Genomic DNA, 22,234 nt, shown 5'->3' on the forward strand with positions numbered 1-22,234 from the left:
AAAACTATACGACTATGTTAGTAAATACCTACTTAATTAAAAAATAAAAATAAAATTACAATTATATTATATGGCCCTATGACCTTTTTAGTCATGTGCCACCACAAAGGGCTGTCCAGCCGGTTTGCAATCATACTCAGGATACTATTATTGCTACCGCGCACACGCTGAAGAAGAGAAGCCGTCTTCTTACGCATTATAGCGTGAAAGCCGTCTGTGCGCGTCTCAGCGAACATAGCGGACGCGCTGCAGTGTCGCGGTAGCCCTAGTAGCATCCTGAACGCGTTGTTGTACTGCACCCTCAGGACGTTGTAGGCCCGTTTCGTGTGCTGAAACCACAAACCACTCGAATAAAATGATGTGCAATACGCTTTGAACAGCGTAATTTTCACGTCATTCGAACATCTGCTAAATCTACGAGTCAGCACATTACTTCGTACCGCCAACGCCCTGCGCTCCCTTTCTATATCGTGATCATCCTTTAAATCATCCGCAATAATGTGACCCAGGTATTTGAACTCCTGCACCACCCTCAAAGGTACACCAGAAAGCACAACAGATGGTACATTAGACGGCATGTATTTAGCAGTCGCTTTGAAAACAAGCACTTCGCTTTTCTTAGAGTTGTATTTAAGACCCGTCTTTTCAGCGTACCGCTCACACACCTCTACAAGCTTTCGTATTGAGCTGATCGAAGGGCCCAACAGCACCATGTCGTCAGCATAACTTATATTATTGACACAGGTACCATCAATATGGCATCCGACATGCATGCTGCTAAGCTCTTCCAACAGCTGATTGATGTACAAATTGAAAAGACCTGGCGAGGTCAATCCTCCCTGTCGGACACCACACTCAAGCTTATACTCCTCTGACAACGTATTTGCCCACTTAACCTGGTTAATCTGATTTCCATACCAAACTTAAACAAGGATATAGACTCACCCGGCAAACCCGCGCTCCTTAACTTGTCCCAGAGTAGATCGTAGGAGACAAGGTCAAAAGCTTTCGACAGATCAAGAAAGCACGCATAAACCGGAGTGTCCCTGTCTGTGTAGTACTTGACAGTCTGCTTAAGACAAAGAATGGCACTCTCAGTAGATAGCCCTGGTCGAAAACCAAACTGTGCATCGTGAATCCTTAAACATTTCATTAATTGTTCATTAAGCAGACTGTCAAGCACCTTAGCAATTATAGTGGCTAGTGATACGGGCCGATAGTTATTAGTATCAGACACATCTCCAGTTCGGTTTTTAATGATAGGCACTACAACAGTTCGCATTAAAGGCTCTGGCAGATACGAGTGACGAATACACAAGGTGTAAAACATTGCCAAAACCCGCGTCATATGCACTCCTGCATATTTAAGATGCTCAATGGAGAGGCCGTCGTGTCCCGGAGATTTACCACGTTGCATATGCTGGATAACTTTTTCAACATCCTTACCTCGGATAATAACAGGGTTCTCCGAGCTCACGTCGGCCTCCGCACTGCACCCCTCACTCAAAGATGGACCCAGAGTAGATCGCACTTTTAAATGATCCCTAAAATGATTGGCAATATTATTTTGATTAGTCATTCCATCGACGCTTACAGGTACACCCGGCTTGACATCCATTTTTTTTGTATTTTTCCAAAAAGTTTAAAGCTTTTGTTAGAGTGATTAGAAGCAAGAATATCCATTTTTATTTGCTCTTGTTTATTTTGACACCACTTGAGCTTAGATTTAAAAACTTTTCTGGAATCACCATGTCAGTATATAACCGCCCCTTCACTGGTCTACCAGCACAAACCCAAGCTAAAAATTTCCTCCTAGCCTCCCGGTGCACAGGAGCAACATATTTGTTCCACCCTGTGACGTAGCCTCGCTTTCTTAAACACCTTTTACTGGATGACTGTATAGCAGCTTTATCATCACTTCAGTAATATTGTGATACAATTCATCTAATACCTTCCTATGAGTGAACTTAGTACACATGCCGTCAGCACAAGTCTTCATTTCGTGGGGGAAATCTAGCTGCCTAAGTTTCTCATTACAAAAAGAATGATATGCAGCAATTTGCTCAGTTTTTCTCTCCCCCAGATAACCTTATTCAAACAGGACTCTACCGTTTCATTACATTTCACCTTAACAATACCCAGATCACACTCCACGAACACAGGAAAATGATCCGACCAATATACGTCATGCTGTACCCATAATTTGTGCAATGTTTGTCTAGCAGACTTCGACACGACACAATGATCGAGCCACCTACCACATCCATGAGCTTCACTGATGTATGTATACATATTGGAGGATCTACCTAACATTTCCACATCTGCACATTCCAGTGTAATTCGTCACAAAACTGTATCAGCTCGTTATAAAAAAGTTCACCCGGGTGAGCATTGAAATCCCCAAAATATATACAGCCTCAGTACTTCCCACTTCCTCTATTACTGACTCAATTACACTAAGACATTCCGCAAAAACAGGCAGGTTTTCAACCGTATTAACAGGCATATACACACTAAAGACAAGAATGGAACGCTTATCAACCACGAGTTTTACCGCACATACACGCACATTATTACACTCAATTACAGTCACATTATCAAACATTTTTTTCCTCCACAAGATCGAGACACCACCATAAGGCCGACCAACAAGTAGACCGGATGACGTATCCACCGCAGACACGCCTATACATCCAAATTCTTCATCCACAGTATTAAGAGTCCGCAGCAAGTAGCGCTCACTCCGCGTTGAGATCACGCGCTAACGCTTTAAATGTTGTTGTTTCACCTAGAAGTAAGACAGGGCGCTAGAAAGAAAGCAAGAGCGCGCTAGCGGAAGGCGGAGCTTAGAGACATGTCACAGTAACAATATTGCAGTAAAATATCTTCATACAATGGTGAAATTATTGCAGTATCTAAGTAGAAATATAACAGTAGAACATCTCCAGACCAAGATTATAATATATACAAGGCGGGAGGGCAGCTACCGGCTAGGATATTTATTTGGCGTTCCAAAACGTAAATGTACATTACACTACACATTACGCTGTAAAACTTTTTTACTGCCCATGGTGAGTACACAATTTTACGTCTTCACCTTGCCAGAAAGTGGTTTTACCATACGCATAGCGGGCGGTAAAACTCACATTATGGCCAGGTGTGGCGTAATAGTACATTAATGTTTAAGGGCGGTTAATAAGAAATTACGAACGAGAGTATTAGAAGCTCAAAGTCAAAGACTGAGGACTAGGTCGAGTTCATAATTATAGTACCGCCCGTGCGACTTACAATGTTTTCATCACATTTGCGAGTAAAATTGTATGTGTGTAAAAGAAAATATTATTGTTACAAAAATTGCCGATACCGCTGGTGCAGTTCTTGGCAGCTTACGACACTGTTTACGAGCAAGTGTGATGAAATAGTATATTGTACAACAAAAGCATAAAACGAGCAATTTTACCGAGACGTTCATATAGCCACCGAGCCACGGCGAGGGTGGATAGAAACGTCGAGGGGAAAATGGGCTCAATGCTAGAGTTTTACACTCTGCTTTTCCACTCGCTTGCGAAGAAATGAAATAGCAATAGTAAAAATAAATGTTCACTTATTTTGTACTTTTATTTTTCATGCTTTACGTATATTAGTTTTATTGATTTATTTCATCGTTTGATTGATTTTTAGGTGTAAAAAAATAAAAAAATATGTAGAAACTCTTTTGTTTGTGGTTTCACACCTTGATTGCCTTGACCTTAGACGAAGATTCTACTTTATGCACTAGAGCATAAAAAGTTATTGTATGTTGCCTAGATGCAGCATGAACACGCACTTTACGAGCATGAGAAGTGAAATAGTCGATTGTACAACAAGAGCATAAAACGAGCCATTTTACGACGTTTACGATTTTAAGACGTTCGTTCCGGTACGGCGAGGGTGGATAGACACGTCGAGGGAAAAATGGGTTTAATGCTCGAGTTTTACACTGCTTTTTACTTCGATTAATTCGAGGAAATAGCAACAGTGGAAACAATGGTTCACTTACTATGTTTCTTTTATTTTTCATGAATTACTATATACATAATTCTATTTTTTTATTTATTGATTTATTTTGATTGATTTGGTTAATTTTTAGTTTTATATAAATAAATAAAAAAGTTAAAAACTTTCTGTTTGTGGCTGGTTGACACCTGATTAGCTTGGTCTTAGACAAAGATTTTATTTTATGCACTAGAGCATAAAAAGTCATTTTATGTCGCTTAATCTCAGCATAAAAACGAACTTTACGAGCATGAGAAGTGAAAAGTATAATATCTATAGACTACAACATCAACTTGATTGGACACATTGAAGATTGGGTGTATTGAATAAAATAAAAAAAGTCATACAATATTGTGTTTTTTTTTAATACATACAAGTATGAAAATTCGCTTATTTTTAAGAACTCTCTCGTATCGGTAACTTTCTAGGTAGACGCGGATCTATAATTTCAGGTAGTATGCATTCCATGTAAAATTTTCTCAATTTATTTAATATGCTCTCCCAGAATCCTGTATCCTTTTCGATTTTTTCGAATAATATGCCTTTTGGAGTCCACACCACGAAGATACAGTATCTTTTTTTTGTAATATTTAACTGACCTTGTACTTGATAAAAGTAGTTGTGATTTTGCTTCAGTTTTATTTTCTGAGGATCACTTTCGTCCAACACACAGAAAGTAATTTTTTTCTTTAAAATAGCTTCTGTTGGCGTCATATTTGCCGCCGAAGCTGGGCATTTGATCTCCACAATTGTTTCTTCGTCTATGACTCCGTCGGGACTCGCGCCTAAATACTGGTGTTCCTCGAGGATGTATAACCCACAAGGTGATACTTGCACTCCTAGTGCAGCTTCAGTCTCTTTTAAAGCGATGGGCTCATTCTCATTGCCGTATCTAGTAGCATCGCTACCTTTAAAATGCTATATAAGAGTGTTTTTATAATATTTTTACACGACGTGGCAGCTCTTCTCTTACATATTTGACCAAACACTGACGCAGTAAGGCGTATTTTTCGTTGTTTGATCCATTCAGGGTTCGTTGCCTGCCCAACGGTATCTTTTTGGATATTTTCAAGTTCTATTTTACTTTTTGAAAAGTCTGCTAAGAGTGCTTGTTTTCTTTTTTCGTAGTGCTCAACTTCCATATCTGGTTCTTTTTCGATATCACCGTAATGTTCATCGGGTCCTGCGATACGTTTTCTTCGTTTTGATTTTGTCTTGGCTTGATTTTCTTTTCGCCTTTTCTGCCTGCCTCTTCTCATACTTCTGCGTGTAAGTCCCCAGTTCTTCATTTTTTGTTAATACTTTACTCATGGTTGCTACAAGACTCCCGGTGTTTCTTTTTGTAGCAGCTGCGTAGCAACGGGACTCATAAGATCCACGAAGGGAGTAATTTATTCGTTTGCCTCCTATAAATTTTGCGATTAGTGCATTAAACTGCTCAACAATATTGTTTGTTTGCCCCATAAGGAGACTTTCGGCATTGTTTAAAATAGGACTTATAGCGGTGTATATGTCATACCACAAGCCACAATCTTTCATTTGGCCTATGAAGTTTTCTTCGCCTGGTTTCGGGCCATTACAAAAATATGTTTTGCAGTTGGCATGCTCACCAAAAACGTGGCAAGGCCCGTTTCGTAGGTCTTTTTTTAATTCATTTACTTTCTCAGTAAAAGTTTTCCCTTCCATTTTCGAAGAAAAGTCTATTGCTCCTTTAATTGCCTTTCGTAGTCGCAATATGTTATCATTTAGGCATTTCCTCATGATAATAGGGACAGGTCCTTGTTTATTTTCAGTTTTTTTTGTCAAATTTCTCAATTTAGTGCAATAATTTCGTAATAAATGATTACTGCATTCTATTTTGTGTATAGCAGTGGAGTGGCCATATGGCAATGCTTCGTTTAAAGCACTCATGACACTGCTATCGCCATCACCAATAAGTTTGGTGTATTTCAAGCCATGCATATTTATGCTGCATTTAAAACCTTCTACTACACCGTCGGCTTCCATTGCTGTGGAGCTACCAGACCAGTTTTTAAAACATTTATGTTTCTTGACCTCAATCTTTTTATTACTTGCAACAGCGCATACAGAGCAATAAGAATTCCGTATTCCTAAAAAGAGAACCTTTTTAGTTTCATACCCAATAATGCACGCTACCCGGATAATGAATTATAATTGCTGGTACGATATGATCTTTTTCCCCACGATGCGTCCGCTACTACTGTGATGTAGGGAACGCCATCAGCGTCTACGTTTCCTTTTTCAATTGCCATTTGTTTTTCTTCGAGTCCTGCCTCAAACATGCTCTTCAAAGAGATATCTTTTAAAACATCCCCAAGCAACAAATTCTCTTTCCCAAATGTTTTCTCCGCTATACATGGCATATCTAAATGAGCGCAAAGCTCATCTAATTGGGAAAAGCCACTACCCGAACATACGACTGCTTGAACAACATTTTTATTAATTTTAGACTCTAGTTTTTCATTATTAAATGCTTCTTTTTTGCCACACATTTTGCATTTGAAAAGAAAAGTTGACTGGAATCCGATTCTCGACTCCTTCACAAAATCCATATCTTTAAAGCTGCAATTAAATGGACTATGATCCACAGCCTTCATTTGTTCAAATAAATATTGAACATTGAAAATTCGTCGACCTGTCATTTTACGTACGACTTCCTCATTGCTATCATGATCAAGTTCAATTTGTAATGATGGTGTCGAGGACGGAGTACTCGGACTCAAATTTCTGAAAGGAAAAAAAAAGTTACGTTATATTTATACCATGCAAGGTTAAATCAGAGTATACGGTGAAATAAAAATATTTGATACTGCATTATGAGGCGTACACTACTACAGAAAACTTCTAACGCCGGTGACGCTATGCAAAAAATACGTTTCGATTTTCGGTGCCATATTGTGCGCGCGACTACATTTTTAATACAAGCTTTTTGCTGACTGTACTTGCATTTTCATCCAAACTACTTTTCCGTACCAAATGTGGAAGAAGTGGGTCAAATTCAACTCGCAAGATTTTACCTGCACATACATTCATAGGTACATACATTGCAACTATTGCAAGGTAAAAGCTTGTAAAAATAATAATAAAAACACCAACCTGCTAAAATTTTGAAATTGAGGCGGAGGATCGGTATTGTTATCACTATCAGACTGCTCACTGGCATGCTCTCCGGTGCCAAGCGTACTGCACATGTAAAAAATACATACATAGTGAAATGACGTCAGTCGCCATTAGTCAAAGTAATAACAGAGACTACCAGAGGTAATACTTCGTTCGTAATACCTTACTTATCGCCCTTAATGAACAATGGGATATTATAGTGCTATGACCTGTATAAGTGAAATAACAGAAGTGCGGTGTACATCGATCAAGATAATAAACTGAAATCATCTTTAATAGCCGTGTCAATATAGGTACGAGTAGGTACTAGTCTCAGTGCAGTTGCAGTCAAGAGCGAAAATAAAACTACAAGTGAAAAACGTAAGTAGCTGTGAAATAAGTTTTTGGTAAAAAAAAAAATCTGTTCAAGCTTTTTTTTTTGCTGACTGTACTTTTTGTCGACTTTACTAGCATTGTTACCTATTAAACTACATCATACGAAATTTCAAGTCGATGCCATTAACCGTTGAAGAATTCCGTCCTGCGGAGACGATCCTGGCCGGACTACCAGGATGTCAGCTACCAGATTATTGTATTGTCACGCAATTCACATAAGTATACCAAATTTCAAGTCAATTCGACCACTGAAACTGAGTCAAATTCAACTCGCAGGATTTGAGCCTCACATACATACATACGAGTACATAGGTACATACATTGCAAGTTAAATAAAAGATTGTAAACTAGTAAAAATAATAATAAAAACACTAACCTGCTTAAATTTAGAGGTTGAGGTGGAGGATCGGTATTGTTATCACTATCAGACTGCTCACTGGCATGCTCTCCGGTGCCAAGCGTACTGCACATGTGAAAAATACATACATGGTGAAATGACGTCAGTCGCCATTAGTCAAAGTAATAACAGAGACTACCAGAGGTAATACTTCGTTCGTAATACCTTACTTACCGCCCTAATACACAATGTGCTATTACAGTGCTATGACCTGTATAAGTGAAATAACAAGTTTGTGTGGTGTACCTACGTCGTACAAAATAATAAATAAAGGTACGAGTACGAAAATTCATTTTTAATACAAGCTTTTTTGCTGACTGTACTTTTTGTCGACTTTACTAGCATTGTTACCCAAACTACATTTATTTTGTACCTATACCAAAAACAAGTCGATAACATTGTAACAGTTGAAGAGTTCCGTCCTTCGGAGACGATTCTGGCCGGACTACCAGGATGTCAGCTACCAGATTATTGTATTGTCACGCAATTTACATAATTATGCAAAATTTCAAGTCAATCCGACTGCTAGAAGTTGGTCGAATGCAAGATTTGATTACAGACAAATATCGGGACAGGTGAAACTAAATAAAAGCTTGTAATAGAGGACAAGGAAGAAAAATCTTACGCTACTGTCCTAGTTATAACTTACCTATTAGGATTAATGTTTTCTTTTTTATGACGAGCCGGTCCTTTTTTTTTCCTACGAGCCGATAACCATAATCTTGTCTTCGATGATCTTTTCACTTCTGGAAACAAGAACATTAATAATTATTTTTTATGGGAGCGCCATAGTTCGCATAGGTACTCTTTTCTCTTTTCTAGTAAAACCATAATTATTTTTTGTCCAAATCATCGTTTGTCAGTATGCGAGCCGATATATGGACCCATTTTTTATAAGTACTTGGTAATATTGACTAAAATGCATCTAGGTAGGTACTTACCCTGTTTATCCATTTTTGTAACATAAAAATGCAAAGTCCATATAAGAAAGCCAAGGTCGTCGAACAGTATGTGCACACACACCACCAGTATCACCAAGAAATATCAAATCCGTTATCAGTCCAAGTCGTAAGTAGTTAGATCGCGTTTATGATACGAAGAGAATTCACCAAAATAATATTACGTAACTCTCGCGCACAGCTGACGAGTCACTACTAACGAGCGACGCACGCACACGCAGGGCCAGCGTAAACCAAGGACAAAGGGCGGCGCGTACCGCCCTCCCCCGTACCGTTCCCCCGCGCTAGAGTGATTCGCTGCAGATTCGCATAAAAAATGTATAGTTTTTTTACTGATTTTCGTAGTTTCGTTCTCATTTGAAAACCACAAAATCATTTCGGAAAAATGCTTTTTCTTATGAAACTACATAGTTTAGTCGATGCCGGAAATAGGTTTTGACTTCAATCTGAACTATATTTTGGCCGTAGTATTTAACCGAACTGCACAGGGTTTTTGGCTCTTAAAATGCAAAACTTGTACTCGTTCTATTTTCTTTGTAATACCATTTCAAGAGTCATAAACTAATTTCAGGCCTAGATATGCCTTATCTCATTGTATTTACAAAAAAATCATGATGATGCTACTTGTTATTTTAAAATAAGGACGTAACTACGATTTGTATGGAGAATCAAGCTTGCTGCGGACTCTTAACGTGTAAAATAAGTTTTATCTACACCCGTATAATAAACCCTCCATTATGACAATATTTTCAGGATCTATTGTGAATTGTAATAATAACAAAAAAAAATGGCGGAAATTTTACTGAATTGTATTTCGATTGTCCACGTACCTATTATCCAACTACTATATATCAAATTCGGAATTGTACATATTGAAGTATAGTCCAATCATTTAATCATACAGATGACAATGTGAGGTACGAGATTTTCGGAACATGGTGTTCAGTTAAAAACAGGCCACATAGCGTGAGATTTCACCTACGTATGTTAGACTTCAAATACTCCATTCAGCTCAAAACTAGTATCATTGGTTAAAACCTAATTGAATTAGAGTGCCTCGTGGGAATCGTCGGAATAACGAATTTTGACAATGGATTTTTATGAGCGTGGTTCCTCGATTCATAAAATTGGTTATACGATTGCCACAGCCATTTGATAGCGTAATATAAAACCAGGAGATTCATGACCTATTCGAATGAGATTTCGGCAGATGCATTGGCCTCATGCTCGAGTCTTTATCCAGTGCTGACGCTATGCGCTATGCCGTTCACAAAGGACAAAACGACAGCGGATGGGTACCGCCCTTGTTGTGGCTTAAAAGTCTCAATGCATTTATAACGAGAATGCATTGCGTAGTTCATCTCAAGGGGACGTCAACAATTGGATTAATTTATACTTATGTTAAGCGTCCACACCACCGTTACCACGCTAGAATGATTTAGGTTATACGGTGTACAAACAACTATAGATGAATAACCTTAGCCCGTATCTATTTATATACAAGGCTATACTCGCGCGATCAGGAAGGGTCGATGCGACGAGACAAAACAGGACAAATGCCTTTGTAACGAAGTGTCAGCTTCCTGGTCCACGCGAGAGGGAACGCCGAAGGTCGCGAGGCTCCGACAGGAACGAGGCACAAGACGCAGATAACCGACGACGCTAATAATGATTTATGACTCGCCACTCAGCGTTGCTATAATACGATTTTTTTTAAAGAAATTTATCTTCCAAACTTTTCAATGGTTACCTGGGCGACCGAGCTTAGCTCGACACGATAGTATTGCTAATAATGTACTTAATAAATTTTTATTCACATTTCAGGAGGGGAAAATGTTGACTTACGAGATGGGTGCATTACTTAGGAAAAGATATAACGACTTTATGGGTCCTCTTTACCAACCAGGTAAATATCACAAAAACAAACGAAAATATAGTAACTTTTTTATAACAGACTTCAAAAAGGAGGAGATTCGGTAAAAAAATATTTTTTTACTTTTTTGTTTGCTACCTAATTTATATTTTTGTGCGAATGGAAATAAATAAAGTCAGAATTTGATGAGTGGATCCTAGAGAAATCGAGGGAGATCTTCAAATTGTAGGGATACTTATATTGTTTTTTTTATTCCTTGCTGTTAACAGCTGTTCAAAAAGCTGGCAAGCTTTTTCGCTGTATACTTCGTACATTTAAAAAGTTAAATTGCGGTTTATACTTGAAATACATTGAATTAAGATAAATATAATTGAGAATAGCGCGCTCTTGTCTGCGTCACTAACGCACTTACATTACACAATTTAACTGTATACAAACGTTATACAACCTTGTCTTGAAAAACAACATATACCTAGTGTTATCCACGAAAACGCGTGATTTTGTCAAAATTAGACATTAATGACATTGTAATAAGAACCACGGCACGTGTCATCGTGAATGACTCTACCTATAAGTACTGAAGTGTATTTTTTTTTTAGAAAGTAGTATCGTGATTGCGTCCAATACTAATCTCAGTAAGATGACGGCCCTTCTGATATCGGCGGGGCTATGGCCGCCTCCGCCCGAGCAAACTTGGAACGACACAATGGTCTGGCAACCCGTGCCCTACACATATCCACCACGAGATAATGATTTCGTAAGATATCTTTATGTATTTTTCTATTTACTGTCATCATCATCATCCCAGCCTATATACGTCCCACTGCTGGGCACAGGCCTCCTCTCAGAACAAGAGGGCTTGGGCTATAGTTCCCACGCGGGCCCAGTGCGGATTGGGAACTTCACACGCACCATTGAATTGCTTCGCAGGTTTGTGCAGGTTTCCTCACGATGTTTTCCTTCACCGCAAAGCTCGTGGTAAATTTCAAATGTAATTCCGCACATGAATTTGGAAAAACTCAGAGGTGCGAGCCGGGGTTTGAACCCACGACCCTCTGTTTGAGAGGAGATAGGTCAAACCACTAGGCCACCACGGCTTTACTAGACCACCACGGCTATTTACTGTCCAGTGTCCCAAATAGCAAAGACGATGGTGTGATGCCTGACCGAGTACTAATTAACGATTAATCAATATTAATTTTGACGTAATTTAACGAACAAAAAAATCAAGTGCACGTGCCGTATTGATTTGTCCTTAGTCGTGTGCTATTTGTATTTTTCCAGCTTCTATATGAAGAGAATTGTCCGAGATATTCTCAAGAGAAAGACAGGATTTTAAACGCTTTTGTGGACGAAGGCTTGTTGCTGCCTTACAAAGACCTATTCCACAAGATCGCACAAATGACAAGCATCAACTACAGCACGCCCCAAGATGCTTACTACTTAAGCAACTTATTTCTAATTCAGGTATTTACAATCAACATTATTATTATGCAAAAAAAATGTAAATGTGTATACAAGATTTTTCTTTTCATTGTGTTTTTTTTTCAGGATGATATTAAAGTAGCGAACCCTAAATGGGCAAAGCACGTAAAAAGAAAATTAATGGACGCAGCCAGGCTGGAGTATTCTATGATGTTTTACAATAATTTGTTACGGAAACTTAGTGGTGGTAAGTTTTATGTGCATAGTTGTAAATCAACGATCACGGGAATGCGGGGCGAATCAAGTCGAACTAAGTAAACGTTTTAGAGATTTACAACATGATCTACGTTTTTTTTGCTTTACTGAGGTTATGGCAGTGGAGTCACAAGGTTTTAGTTCCTCGTTAGACTCAGGCGGTTATTGTAAAAATTTGCTGTCTAATCAGTCATAATGAGCTGATTTAGTTAAGTGAGGCACGCGTCAGGCAGATATTTGTATGAATAACGAAGAAAATTTATCTATAAGTATGTTTATCCGTTGCCTAGTTACCCATAGTAAAAGCTTTTCTTAGTTTGGGAATATCATGGGACAATTTGACACTTATCGACCTCTGGTTTCAATTCTCCCTGATATTTATTTATTTAGGTTTCCGCAAAGTAAAGTTTGAATTAATAAAAAATATTTTTTAAAAGTACAATTAGCGTAAGTTTGATTCAAACATTAGACTCGTTCAAGAATGACAGTTGCACCGTTATCTTATCTGACGTGCATATCCCAAATGTAGCAGTCGCAGACTACGAGTATAGTTTTTAAATTCCACAGGAGCACTCTTGCAGCAAATAATACGCGAAGCTTCAAACTCGAGCTGGCGCGTGATAGTGCGCACGGGCACTCCCGTGACAGTCGCGGCGCTGCTGGCGGCGTGCGTGGCACCGCCGCCGCGGCTCCCCGACCCGGGGGCTGCGCTGCTGTTCGAGCTGCATGAGAAACTGCCCCCGCCAGCGCAGAAGGACAAGCGTGCTTTGACGTATGGACAGCGGTTTGGATTCAAGGTAATTTTTAGACGTTATTTACGCTAGAGAAACCCCGAGCGTAGCTCTCTCCATAGCTCACTGAGCAACGCTGAGCCCATCAGGCCTATAGTGAAGCACCATGTCTCAGATCCATATGTCATCAAATCACTGGCAACAGGCACTGGTCTACACTAGGCCACTTAGGACGTCTACCAACGAGATGGACGGATGACTTGGTAAAAGTCGCGGGTTCACGGTGGATGCAGGCCGCTTCCAATTGAAGCAACTGGAGGACTCTGGGGGAGGCCTATGTCCAACAGTGCACGTCCTACGGCTGATGATGATGATGATTTACACTAGTTTTGTCGACGCCGTATGTATTCATTTTGAACCAAAACTTGTATGCGAACGAGATAGATTAGCTATACTCACAACCTGCGGCCCGTGGACCTTATGAATCACGTGAGTGATTCACCTGGCATATTATTTACACGTATTTCGACCATTTTCACATACGAACAATCGCATTAAGCTCATGCTACGGCCCACAGCACCATAGCTACCAATACATTTGTACCTAGTGTAAAAAAAGGTTGAGTACGACTTATAGATGCCCGCGGTGTTAAATATAACCCATTTAATTTACATACAAGTTGGTATTAGTATTATTGAGGTGTCGGTGGGACGTTACTGTAAGGAGTTTGAAGGAAGAATGAGCGGACAAAGAGTATGAATTTGTGTAAATATGGTGTCACCTACGTAATGTTAATCGTTTTTGTTTAACAGTTTTGAAAATCATTAGTAGCCTAATATGTTTCAAAAATATGACATTTTATCACAGATTTACTATTGGGACGACGATTCAGCCGAACCTCGCCTAATGGAGGTGCCCGGCTGTAGTTCCCTGTGTCCACTGGATACCTTCAAAGAACTTACCAAACACATAGTGCCAGACGACTTCGAGAAAGAATGCGAACTGGTTCCTACCGCATAAATATTTTACTTTATCTAGTGAGGACATGTAGTCTAGGGTTAAAATGTGGTTAAGGCTGTGGTTTGTATTTAGAATTCAACCCGGCCTCTATTCAAGACGTTGATGAGATATTTGATATTTTTACTTTATTAATTCCAGTTCTGAGCTCGTACATGTATACGCACAGAATCTGGTTTTGAAGCGGCTTCAATATTATCTCAACCGTTTCGAATAGAGGCCCTGTCGCAGATAATAAAGCGTATTGTTGAACAAAGTGTTATGTTTGACTTACCTTCGTCGATTTTGAGACCCGTCTCATCGCGCGAGATGTTCATAGAAATCTCGGCGAAAGCATCCGCGCCCCATGCGTTGTTGCCTCGCAGTTTTAAATATTCAGCGATCAGGGCCGCGATGTGAAGCTGGCAGCACATAGCCTGTTGACATTTATGAAATACGTTACCGAAAAACCGTATAGTTATCGTGATATTTTCCAGAAATACTTGAATCCAGATGGAAATATTACATTTCGCTTTCGTCAGTTATAACAGACAATTGGGTAATGAGGGCTATCGTTTTTTGTCTCACTAGATGGCGCACTGTTGCGTGAGGTTTTTAAGTATGGCTTTCAAAGTCTGTTATTACGGGCGTGAAAACAAAGTTTAGATTAAAATCATATTTAATACACCTTAAAACCGTACCATAAAAATATCGAGCAACCACAGTGTTGCGTAGTCCCGTTTTGTTCGGAAAAAAAGGGAGGACAAAAGTTTCCGAAAGACAAAACTGTCTTAAAACACAGACATTCATTGCCCCGGAACACATATTTGCCATAATTAATTTCTGATATTGCAAAATATTCACAAAATTATTCTAATTATAAATAAACCCGCATAGCTCAACCAAAAACTATGGGATTTGACATTTCGGAGACCTCACGCTACACTAGCGCCTCTAGCGGCGAATTCATACGCGATAGCTCTCATTGATTCGCAGCTTTGCAGTGATTTTGGAAAAATCAGTCAGTTATTTACCAACTTTTATATATTTTGTGTTGGTGAAATTAAATAGAGTTATAATTATAAGTGTTTTAACTAATAAACTAATTATTCCATAGCAACCAAATCCAATTTTATTTTTAGTTGAATAATTATCTGGTATTAATGGCCAAGATAGTGGCCAAAATAGTTTCTTTTTGGATTTTCTATGAGTTGCGTGTCTTGGTAATATTGGTAAATAGTGTGAACTATCCAATTTTGTACTTACAAAAATACAAAAGTAAGTGCAAAAATATGTATCTATTCGAACCACTCAAAAATATGTTACCACGACGTAATTACGTCGGAATAAGAGTCTGTGGTACATATTTTGGAAAGGTTAGATAAGTCCATATTCTTGCACTCGACTGTACATACAGAGGGAGTGATCTTATGAACATTTTTCTCTTGTAGCTGTAGCACTCTAGTTTTGATAAAAACCACAGAAAAATCAGTTGCTTAGTTTAAAAGATCTAAGCGTACACACAGAGTACAGAGGGGCAGACTAGAGTCAGACGGCAGTAAGCGATTTGTTTTATACTACAGGTCGATCCACAAGTGCTGGCACGAATGGATTGAATGAGTAATGAAAACATCTGTGAGTTACTATTTCAGTGACATCTAGGTATGTACAGTCGGAGTAAAAAAAGGTTCGTCACCCTAAGATCTATTTTCCTTTGCTCAGTATGAGCGCTAATCTGCTTTACCGATTGAGTAGGACATACTGCGTCAACCTGTCAACCTGCTAAACATAATCAGGTGACCATAGCAACCCTACCACTACACCTTGGCACTGACAAACACTGACAATTAAATAGAACATTATTTGATTGAAACTTTTACGAAATTGTTTATTAATAAAAAGGTTTTGTATTGATATGAAACTCGATATATGTTAGAGGTGTATATACTATTTTCACCCTTGTTATCATGTCAAGTAAGTGTAGTTTGATATGCACTTGTCTACTAGTACTTTGGTTTCAAAACGTACTAAGAGTCTATGACTTTGTAAAGGAATAATCAATTTAATAACTGACGAAGGTTTTCCTACCCCCACTGTACCTTACGGCAGTGATGGATTTAGATGTCAATGTAGGTACCATTTGAATGCACTTCACAATAATATGAAAATGACACGCATCAGTCAGTTTCCTACATAAATGTCTAAGTGACATTACTTTCGTTCAATCAATTGTGAATCGACTTGTAAACACTACGTAAAGAGGGTGACACACCTCATCGTGATCGCCCTGCCTCGCGTTATGTTCTGCGAGCGTCGCCAGCCAAGCGTGCCTGAGGCGAGGAGTGGCGCGGCAGGATGCAGCCAACGCATGTTGTAACTCCGCCAAGTGCACGCTGCCGGCCCCTATGAGCATAAGCAAGTTTGTCAAAGTACGAGCTAAATCATCCGATACGGTAAAGATTGCGGGCTATTGAGTAGGTAATGGTGTTATGGATAATTTAAGCTTCGCAATTCGGGTTATTATACTCGCAGCGTGAAAATCCGGCAAAACGGAGGGCTATAGTCACAGACCAAAAATAAGAAGAACAAAAATGTGACGCGAGCCCAGCCTATCTGGCTAAAAAGTCATGTTTTTCCCGGTTTAAGCAGCGGCCATACCGCTGCTTAAAAAAAGGTGACGGTGCGGAATCGCAGTGACGCATCGTATACGCACCGTTTTTATCGCATGCCCTCCACACCGCTGCTTAAAATACGCAGACGGTGCGGAATTGCAGTGATGTGCCGTAAACGTCACGACTTTTGGTAGAGAGCATGCGGTAAGTTCCTGACGTATACCTGACGTATTGATTCCGCACCGTTTGCGTATTTTAAACAGCGGTGTGGAAAGCATGTAAAAAAAATACAAACATTGGAACATAGAACCTCCTCCTTTTTTGAAGTCGGTTAAAAAAAACGGTGCGCATACGATGCGTCAATGCGATTCCGTACCGTCACCGTTTTCTAAACAGCGGTATGGCCACTCCATAAATCTGCAACGATTTGTCACTCGAGTTAATTATTATTTCCTACAACGGTTTCTGTAACGATTGCAATTTCTTCATTATTATCATTCTTCGCATACGGAGCCCTAAAATAGGATAAAGTTACAAACTGGCATCATTGACATTGACAGTGATTAAAGTTTTAATCAAATCCAACCCTACTGAATTGAGTAGCATACTTTTGTTCTCTTGCTGGAAGGGCACCAAAGGCCGTATTGTCTAACGCGCTCGTTTGTGAACGCATTCACCATCTCTTTCTACCCTCTGCCTATACCGTGTGTGAGAAAGAAGTGATGAAAACGGTTGTGATTCCAAATGTGTTAGACATGGCTTTTGGTCATGGAGTTAATAAGTAGGGTTGTCACTCACCCGCGCCCCCGCTCCCGCCGACGCCGGCGAGTCGCGCACGCGCACCCACCACGGTGCGCACGCGACGCATCAACTCCGCGACCTCCGTTGATAACCCTGTTATAAAATCGGACATGAATGACATATTATGTACATACACAATATGATAGTAAATCCGCATTATGTTTTTGAGGTTATCGTCGGATATTACGAAGCGGCCTAGAAGGTCCGTAAAAAAATGTAAGAATGCTCTAAAACTAGGCTAAAACTCTTGACAGCCGAAAATTATTATTAATTATAACCCGTTGAACGCCCTGCGCGCCACAGAGGCGCATATCTAAGTACTAGTAATTAGTAAATTTTTGTTACTAGTTTCGATCATCCTTTAACGTAGGGTACTAGTCCAAAATTACCCAAAAAAGTCGTTGGTCGCGCGACGGGTTAAATACATAATTGTATGTTGTCCCGATATATCAACTTTATTTTGGAAAGCATCAAAAATAGCTAACCTACCTACGTGCGTACAGTCAGCAACGAAAATGGACAAGAGGTAATGGTGGTAAGGTAATGGTCAAAATAATTTACTTAAATTTACAACGTCTCGTACCCGTTAGCTGTAGAGTCGTGTTTATATCATTTTGAGCATCAGAATCTCTCATTTTCTTGTTGTTGAGTGTACTGTGTGTAAATTCTGTTTTAAATATGCGGTACCATTTTTTATTAGTTAAAAAATAGAGAACATACCGGTCCCTTTCATGGCTTTGTCGCCGGTCGCAAAGCAGTTTATCACTGACAGAGACTCTTGGAAACGTTTGCAGTTCAGAGCTGTTGATGTATCCAATAATTTTGATACTGCTATTATAACCTGTGAAATAAAACAAACAATTTAATAATAAAAAAAAAAAATTACTATGGCATTCGTTTTGTTTGGCAACAGATGTTTTCTCGGGTGATGGCTAACTAACCAAAGTTTGATAATGAACTAGTTTATAGTTCGGAAGGCGTGACTGTCATATTATGTGGTGTTTGTAACAGTTAGGCCTGTGTGACACCATACTCGTATGCTGTTTGATTACAAGAGGTGAAGAGCGGGCTCTGCTTTTCTTAACATATAATAATATGTATGTGTCACACAGGTGTAGCTGTGGTGCAAAGTATGGCGGAGAGGAAAAGCAAAGTGATTTATGGTAGTTCATTGAGACTTCCGCAAAGTAACTAAGTATTTTAGAATTCAGACCTCACTTAAATATTTCCTTCTATTTAACATCCCATTTATATGGCGACCGCTCCAAGAGAGCAATTTCTTGTTAAACAATTCTTTTTGTATTTCAACTCCATTTGTTACTTTTACGGGTATCTGATATCGAGATGGATGCTAGCGCTAAGGACCTGGTTCGATTCCCAGCATATGTCTCAGTTGTATTTTCGATGTTAAAACAATACAATACAACCGACTGACCTCGTCTCCTTTCGTTTCGTAACAATGTGTGTACAACACATTTGAAACGTTGTGGTAGGTTAACAATCTCGAACGAATCTCATATTATAATACTAATTTTATTATAGCCAAAATTTTCGACCATGGCGTGTCAAAAGTTCGTCTGTATATGGTGCCCACAATTTCCACGCAATTTACTGATTAATATTATAGGGAACGTACCTGTAAATGCACCCTAGTTAGGTTCCCACCAGAGCCGTGCTGGAAGTTGGCTCGCATCAGCAAGTACAGGGCTGCCGCCGCTTCCCGTCGAAGCCAGGCCGCGCGCGCCTCACACAGCTTTACTACTGCACTGACTACTCCTGCGCAGAGAGTGCTGCCACCTATTGAATAAAAATACACATCACACATTTACACTACACACTTTTACATTAATTATCTCTTTCTGGTTCATGTACTGTGGGTATGTCTAATTAATAGATAAAATAAATAAAAATCCACAGTAGGATTGAAGTGCTGGAAGTTCTGCGGAACATAGCAGCAGTTCCTGCGCTACTATGTTAAGGTGTGGAGAATAAGAGTCAGTCATTAATGGCACATGATGTATTCTATTTTAGCCCTATGGGTTGGCAACGCGTCGGCAATCCTCTGTTACAGGTGTCCATATGTTGCTCAGGTACCACCATCAAGTGAACCACATGCTAGTGTTACAAACGTGTTAAAAACAATAACAGTCAGCAGTAGAAGTAGTTGTTGTGAAACTCAAAATGATCTATTTAGAAACGACTTGGGATCGAAATTTTATACATCATTTTGAGCTACAGAACCGTTCATCTGTTTCTGCTGCTAAATACATAAATGGCAACACCGCATGCCAAGAATCTAGACAATCTAGTAGTCGTATTGTTGTAATATTATAAGTTTACTGATACAATGTCACAGGCGAAAATTGTAAAATTTTATCAAATACGTACCGAGCTAAAGTGATTGCAATAAAAAACTGAATTAAATAATAGCTTAATTCTAACAAACCGCACAAGTGCTCTTGCAGTTAAGTAACCAAAACCTCGTAGAGATTTACATAAGATTACGCTATTACGTAGGTACCGAATTAAGGTGACACTTTCATTTTTTACAACTAGGAAAAAAGGTGAAGGGGACCGTAACACGGACAAAAAACAGCGGCGCGTCTTTACCGTAATGTCAATCCGACCAACACATAAAGCTGTTCTATACGTCCTGATGGCCTAGAATCTTAATATATATATCCAAAAGTACGTACTGAGTAAAATTAGCATAGGGTTAGCGTCAAAAAGACATTCTAAATTTACTCAACTTACCTTCAAACAGAGTCTCCGAGAACTGATTGATATACGCTCTCAACGCTGCAAACAGGTGTTTATACAGCGTCTCGCTCTGTGGAAACTGCAACAGCCGCAGGTAAGGTCTAGCGGCGGCGCCCTCTGCGGCACCAAGGTTCTTCGTGAACAAACACGTCCGATCTATGATGGTGAGACCGACCTCCGTTGCTAGGCAACCGGCGGACACGACTGCATGTTCCGCTATAGTTTCCAGCTCTGTGAAAGTAAATAAAAACACGAATGACGTCCCTGATTTTTTCGAGTACGGGTCGCGAGATTCGCACCGTTACTCCTACGCAAGTAGATTCGTTTCAGAACTGTTAGATAGCTCAACTGCGGTTCCACTGTGAAGCAATGCAGCCGTTACATTTTTTGGAAAAGTTGTTGTTAGGATTAATAATTTGTTTGTTCCAAGGATAAGGTACATTAAAAATTACGAGTGACACTATTTCCCGGCCGTACAATACCGACATGGAAATACCAGCCTGATATTTCGTGTACACGCCCATAGAAACTCTTGTCAGTTTTACACCAGTTTGTATGGGCGTGTACACGGAATAGAGGGCCGGTATTTCCATGTGGGTATTGTCCGTGCCGGTAAATAGTGTCACCTAAAATTACCAGAGGTAACAGTGGTCGCAGCAACAAGATTCTCCCTATTCACGGTATTGTTCTTCTCCACGATGATAGGCGGGTCTTTGGAGAAGTCAGGCGGTGTCATTCTGGCGGGCAGCGTCCTGGCTTTGATCGGCTTCGGCTTGCCGTTACAATCAGGCGTTGTTGTTTTCAATTCAGACAATATCCGCTTTCTACCTATGTACTGGAATTGTTCGGCGCATATTCTGGAAGTAAAATTTTTGTGAAAGAAATTAAAACAGGTTTCTAGATTGGAAGCAAAAATAGAGGAAATGACGCTGATTGAAGACTTTAGCCAATGAGATCCTTTGTAAAATACTTCATAAATATCAATTTATATTATAATCAAGTTAGAACGTTGTGATATTGAGTCGTTGCTGTGTTATCTGTTTCAGAAATTATTTGTAGTAGGTACATACATTGCCTATGAGCCAAATTAGTTGACGTACATCATTCTATAAAGTACAGTTATGAGTAAAATTAGCTAACGTGCCAAAATATGTAATTATGTTTTTTCAATTAGTATTTTTGTAACTACTTATTTTTGGTTTTTAAGTCATGGATAGATCGACATCAATAACTATTCTGTCGGTGAATATTGACTTACTGTTAATCTGTTTTGGCCGTTTTGAACTAGTGGTTACTTACTAGAACGTAAGTGGTAAAACTTACTCTAAAACATTGTAAAACGATTGTTTCTGGGCCGTGGAGTGCGTCTTCCACCACTCCACTAGCCGTTCCTCGTCCAAGTACTTCAAAACAAACAGGAAACACAAAAGCACATCGCGCACTTCTTCTGCGGACATCACACCGAATCTAGACAACACGAGGGAGGAATGAACATATTAGGTATACGGCACAAGGATGTTTTAGTATATGACAGTGTTTTGTGAAGGCAGGGTTGTGGTCAAACTTTAATGCTTAGATATACATAATTGTCGATTGCATTACGTATAAGGCCCAAAAATAATATTTTAGCTACACGAATCACAAGTATCTAAAGCAAAATCTACAAAGTATAAATGCGTGATTCTAATTGGGTAACTTTTTATTCGGTTCTACTAAAGCTCAACAGTTATCACGTGTATTTTACCTATCGTTCAAAGGGTCTCTAACCCACTGTATTAGTAAGAGTAAAAAAAAAAACACCCTGAGCAGCTAGAACTCATCGCACCTTATCGTGCTAGCAGTCTTGTGTATCGTCGTATAGTCACAGAAATTT

General features: G+C 39.4%; 3 protein-coding genes across 6 annotated transcripts in view; 1 reads left to right on the forward strand and 2 right to left on the reverse strand.

Annotated features, from left to right (window-relative positions):
• LOC141445690 (uncharacterized) overlaps nucleotides 1-9,593 on the reverse strand; it is a 26,702-nt gene extending 17,109 nt beyond the window's left edge. Inside the window, 10 exon segments of the mRNA XM_074111579.1 lie at nucleotides 76-922; nucleotides 925-1,641; nucleotides 1,644-1,745; nucleotides 1,748-1,912; nucleotides 1,915-2,088; nucleotides 2,425-2,513; nucleotides 7,153-7,239; nucleotides 7,928-8,014; nucleotides 8,598-8,694; nucleotides 8,890-9,593. Coding sequence (XP_073967680.1) covers nucleotides 76-922; nucleotides 925-1,641; nucleotides 1,644-1,745; nucleotides 1,748-1,912; nucleotides 1,915-2,088; nucleotides 2,425-2,513; nucleotides 7,153-7,239; nucleotides 7,928-8,014; nucleotides 8,598-8,694; nucleotides 8,890-8,902 — 2,378 coding nt within the window. The 5' untranslated portion in view covers nucleotides 8,903-9,593.
• The window catches only part of Ziz (dedicator of cytokinesis protein Ziz), a 99,911-nt gene that overhangs the window by 59,883 nt on the left and 17,794 nt on the right, over nucleotides 1-22,234 (reverse strand). For 2 of the 4 annotated variants that reach the window (XM_074085413.1, XM_074085414.1), the window contains exons 22-29: nucleotides 21,685-21,828; nucleotides 20,998-21,218; nucleotides 20,356-20,592; nucleotides 19,238-19,398; nucleotides 18,322-18,442; nucleotides 17,599-17,694; nucleotides 16,461-16,591; nucleotides 14,406-14,625 (exon numbers count right to left, since the gene is read on the reverse strand). In XM_074085413.1, coding sequence (XP_073941514.1) covers nucleotides 14,410-14,625; nucleotides 16,461-16,591; nucleotides 17,599-17,694; nucleotides 18,322-18,442; nucleotides 19,238-19,398; nucleotides 20,356-20,592; nucleotides 20,998-21,218; nucleotides 21,685-21,828 — 1,327 coding nt within the window. In that variant the 3' untranslated portion in view covers nucleotides 14,406-14,409. Of the gene's footprint in view, nucleotides 1-14,405; nucleotides 14,626-16,460; nucleotides 16,592-17,598; nucleotides 17,695-18,321; nucleotides 18,443-19,237; nucleotides 19,399-20,355; nucleotides 20,593-20,997; nucleotides 21,219-21,684; nucleotides 21,829-22,234 lie in introns of those variants that run through there. The other 2 variants (XM_074085412.1, XM_074085410.1) reach the window with 1 other exon arrangement.
• Nucleotides 10,561-14,466, forward strand: LOC141426486 (venom acid phosphatase Acph-1-like). The gene is made up of 6 exons (XM_074085418.1): nucleotides 10,561-10,813; nucleotides 11,380-11,537; nucleotides 12,065-12,247; nucleotides 12,332-12,452; nucleotides 13,028-13,257; nucleotides 14,060-14,466. Exons 1-6 carry the CDS (start codon nucleotides 10,576-10,578, stop codon nucleotides 14,210-14,212), a joined length of 1,083 nt encoding a protein of 360 aa, XP_073941519.1. The 5' UTR covers nucleotides 10,561-10,575; the 3' UTR covers nucleotides 14,213-14,466.

The sequence above is a fragment of the Choristoneura fumiferana genome, chromosome 3, assembly GCF_025370935.1.
Source record: "Choristoneura fumiferana chromosome 3, NRCan_CFum_1, whole genome shotgun sequence".
NCBI classification, from domain to species: Eukaryota; Metazoa; Arthropoda; class Insecta; order Lepidoptera; family Tortricidae; genus Choristoneura; species Choristoneura fumiferana.

Bases quoted from the DNA above. Each gene is read 5' to 3' on its own strand.
- LOC141426486 (XM_074085418.1), top strand. From the start codon at position 10,576: ATGATTTATGACTCGCCACTCAGCGTTGCTATAATACGATTTTTTTTA. The intron at 11,538-12,064 runs GTAAGATATCTT...GTATTTTTCCAG, and splicing joins CACCACGAGATAATGATTTC to CTTCTATATGAAGAGAATTG. The intron at 12,248-12,331 runs GTATTTACAATC...TTTTTTTTTCAG, and splicing joins GCAACTTATTTCTAATTCAG to GATGATATTAAAGTAGCGAA.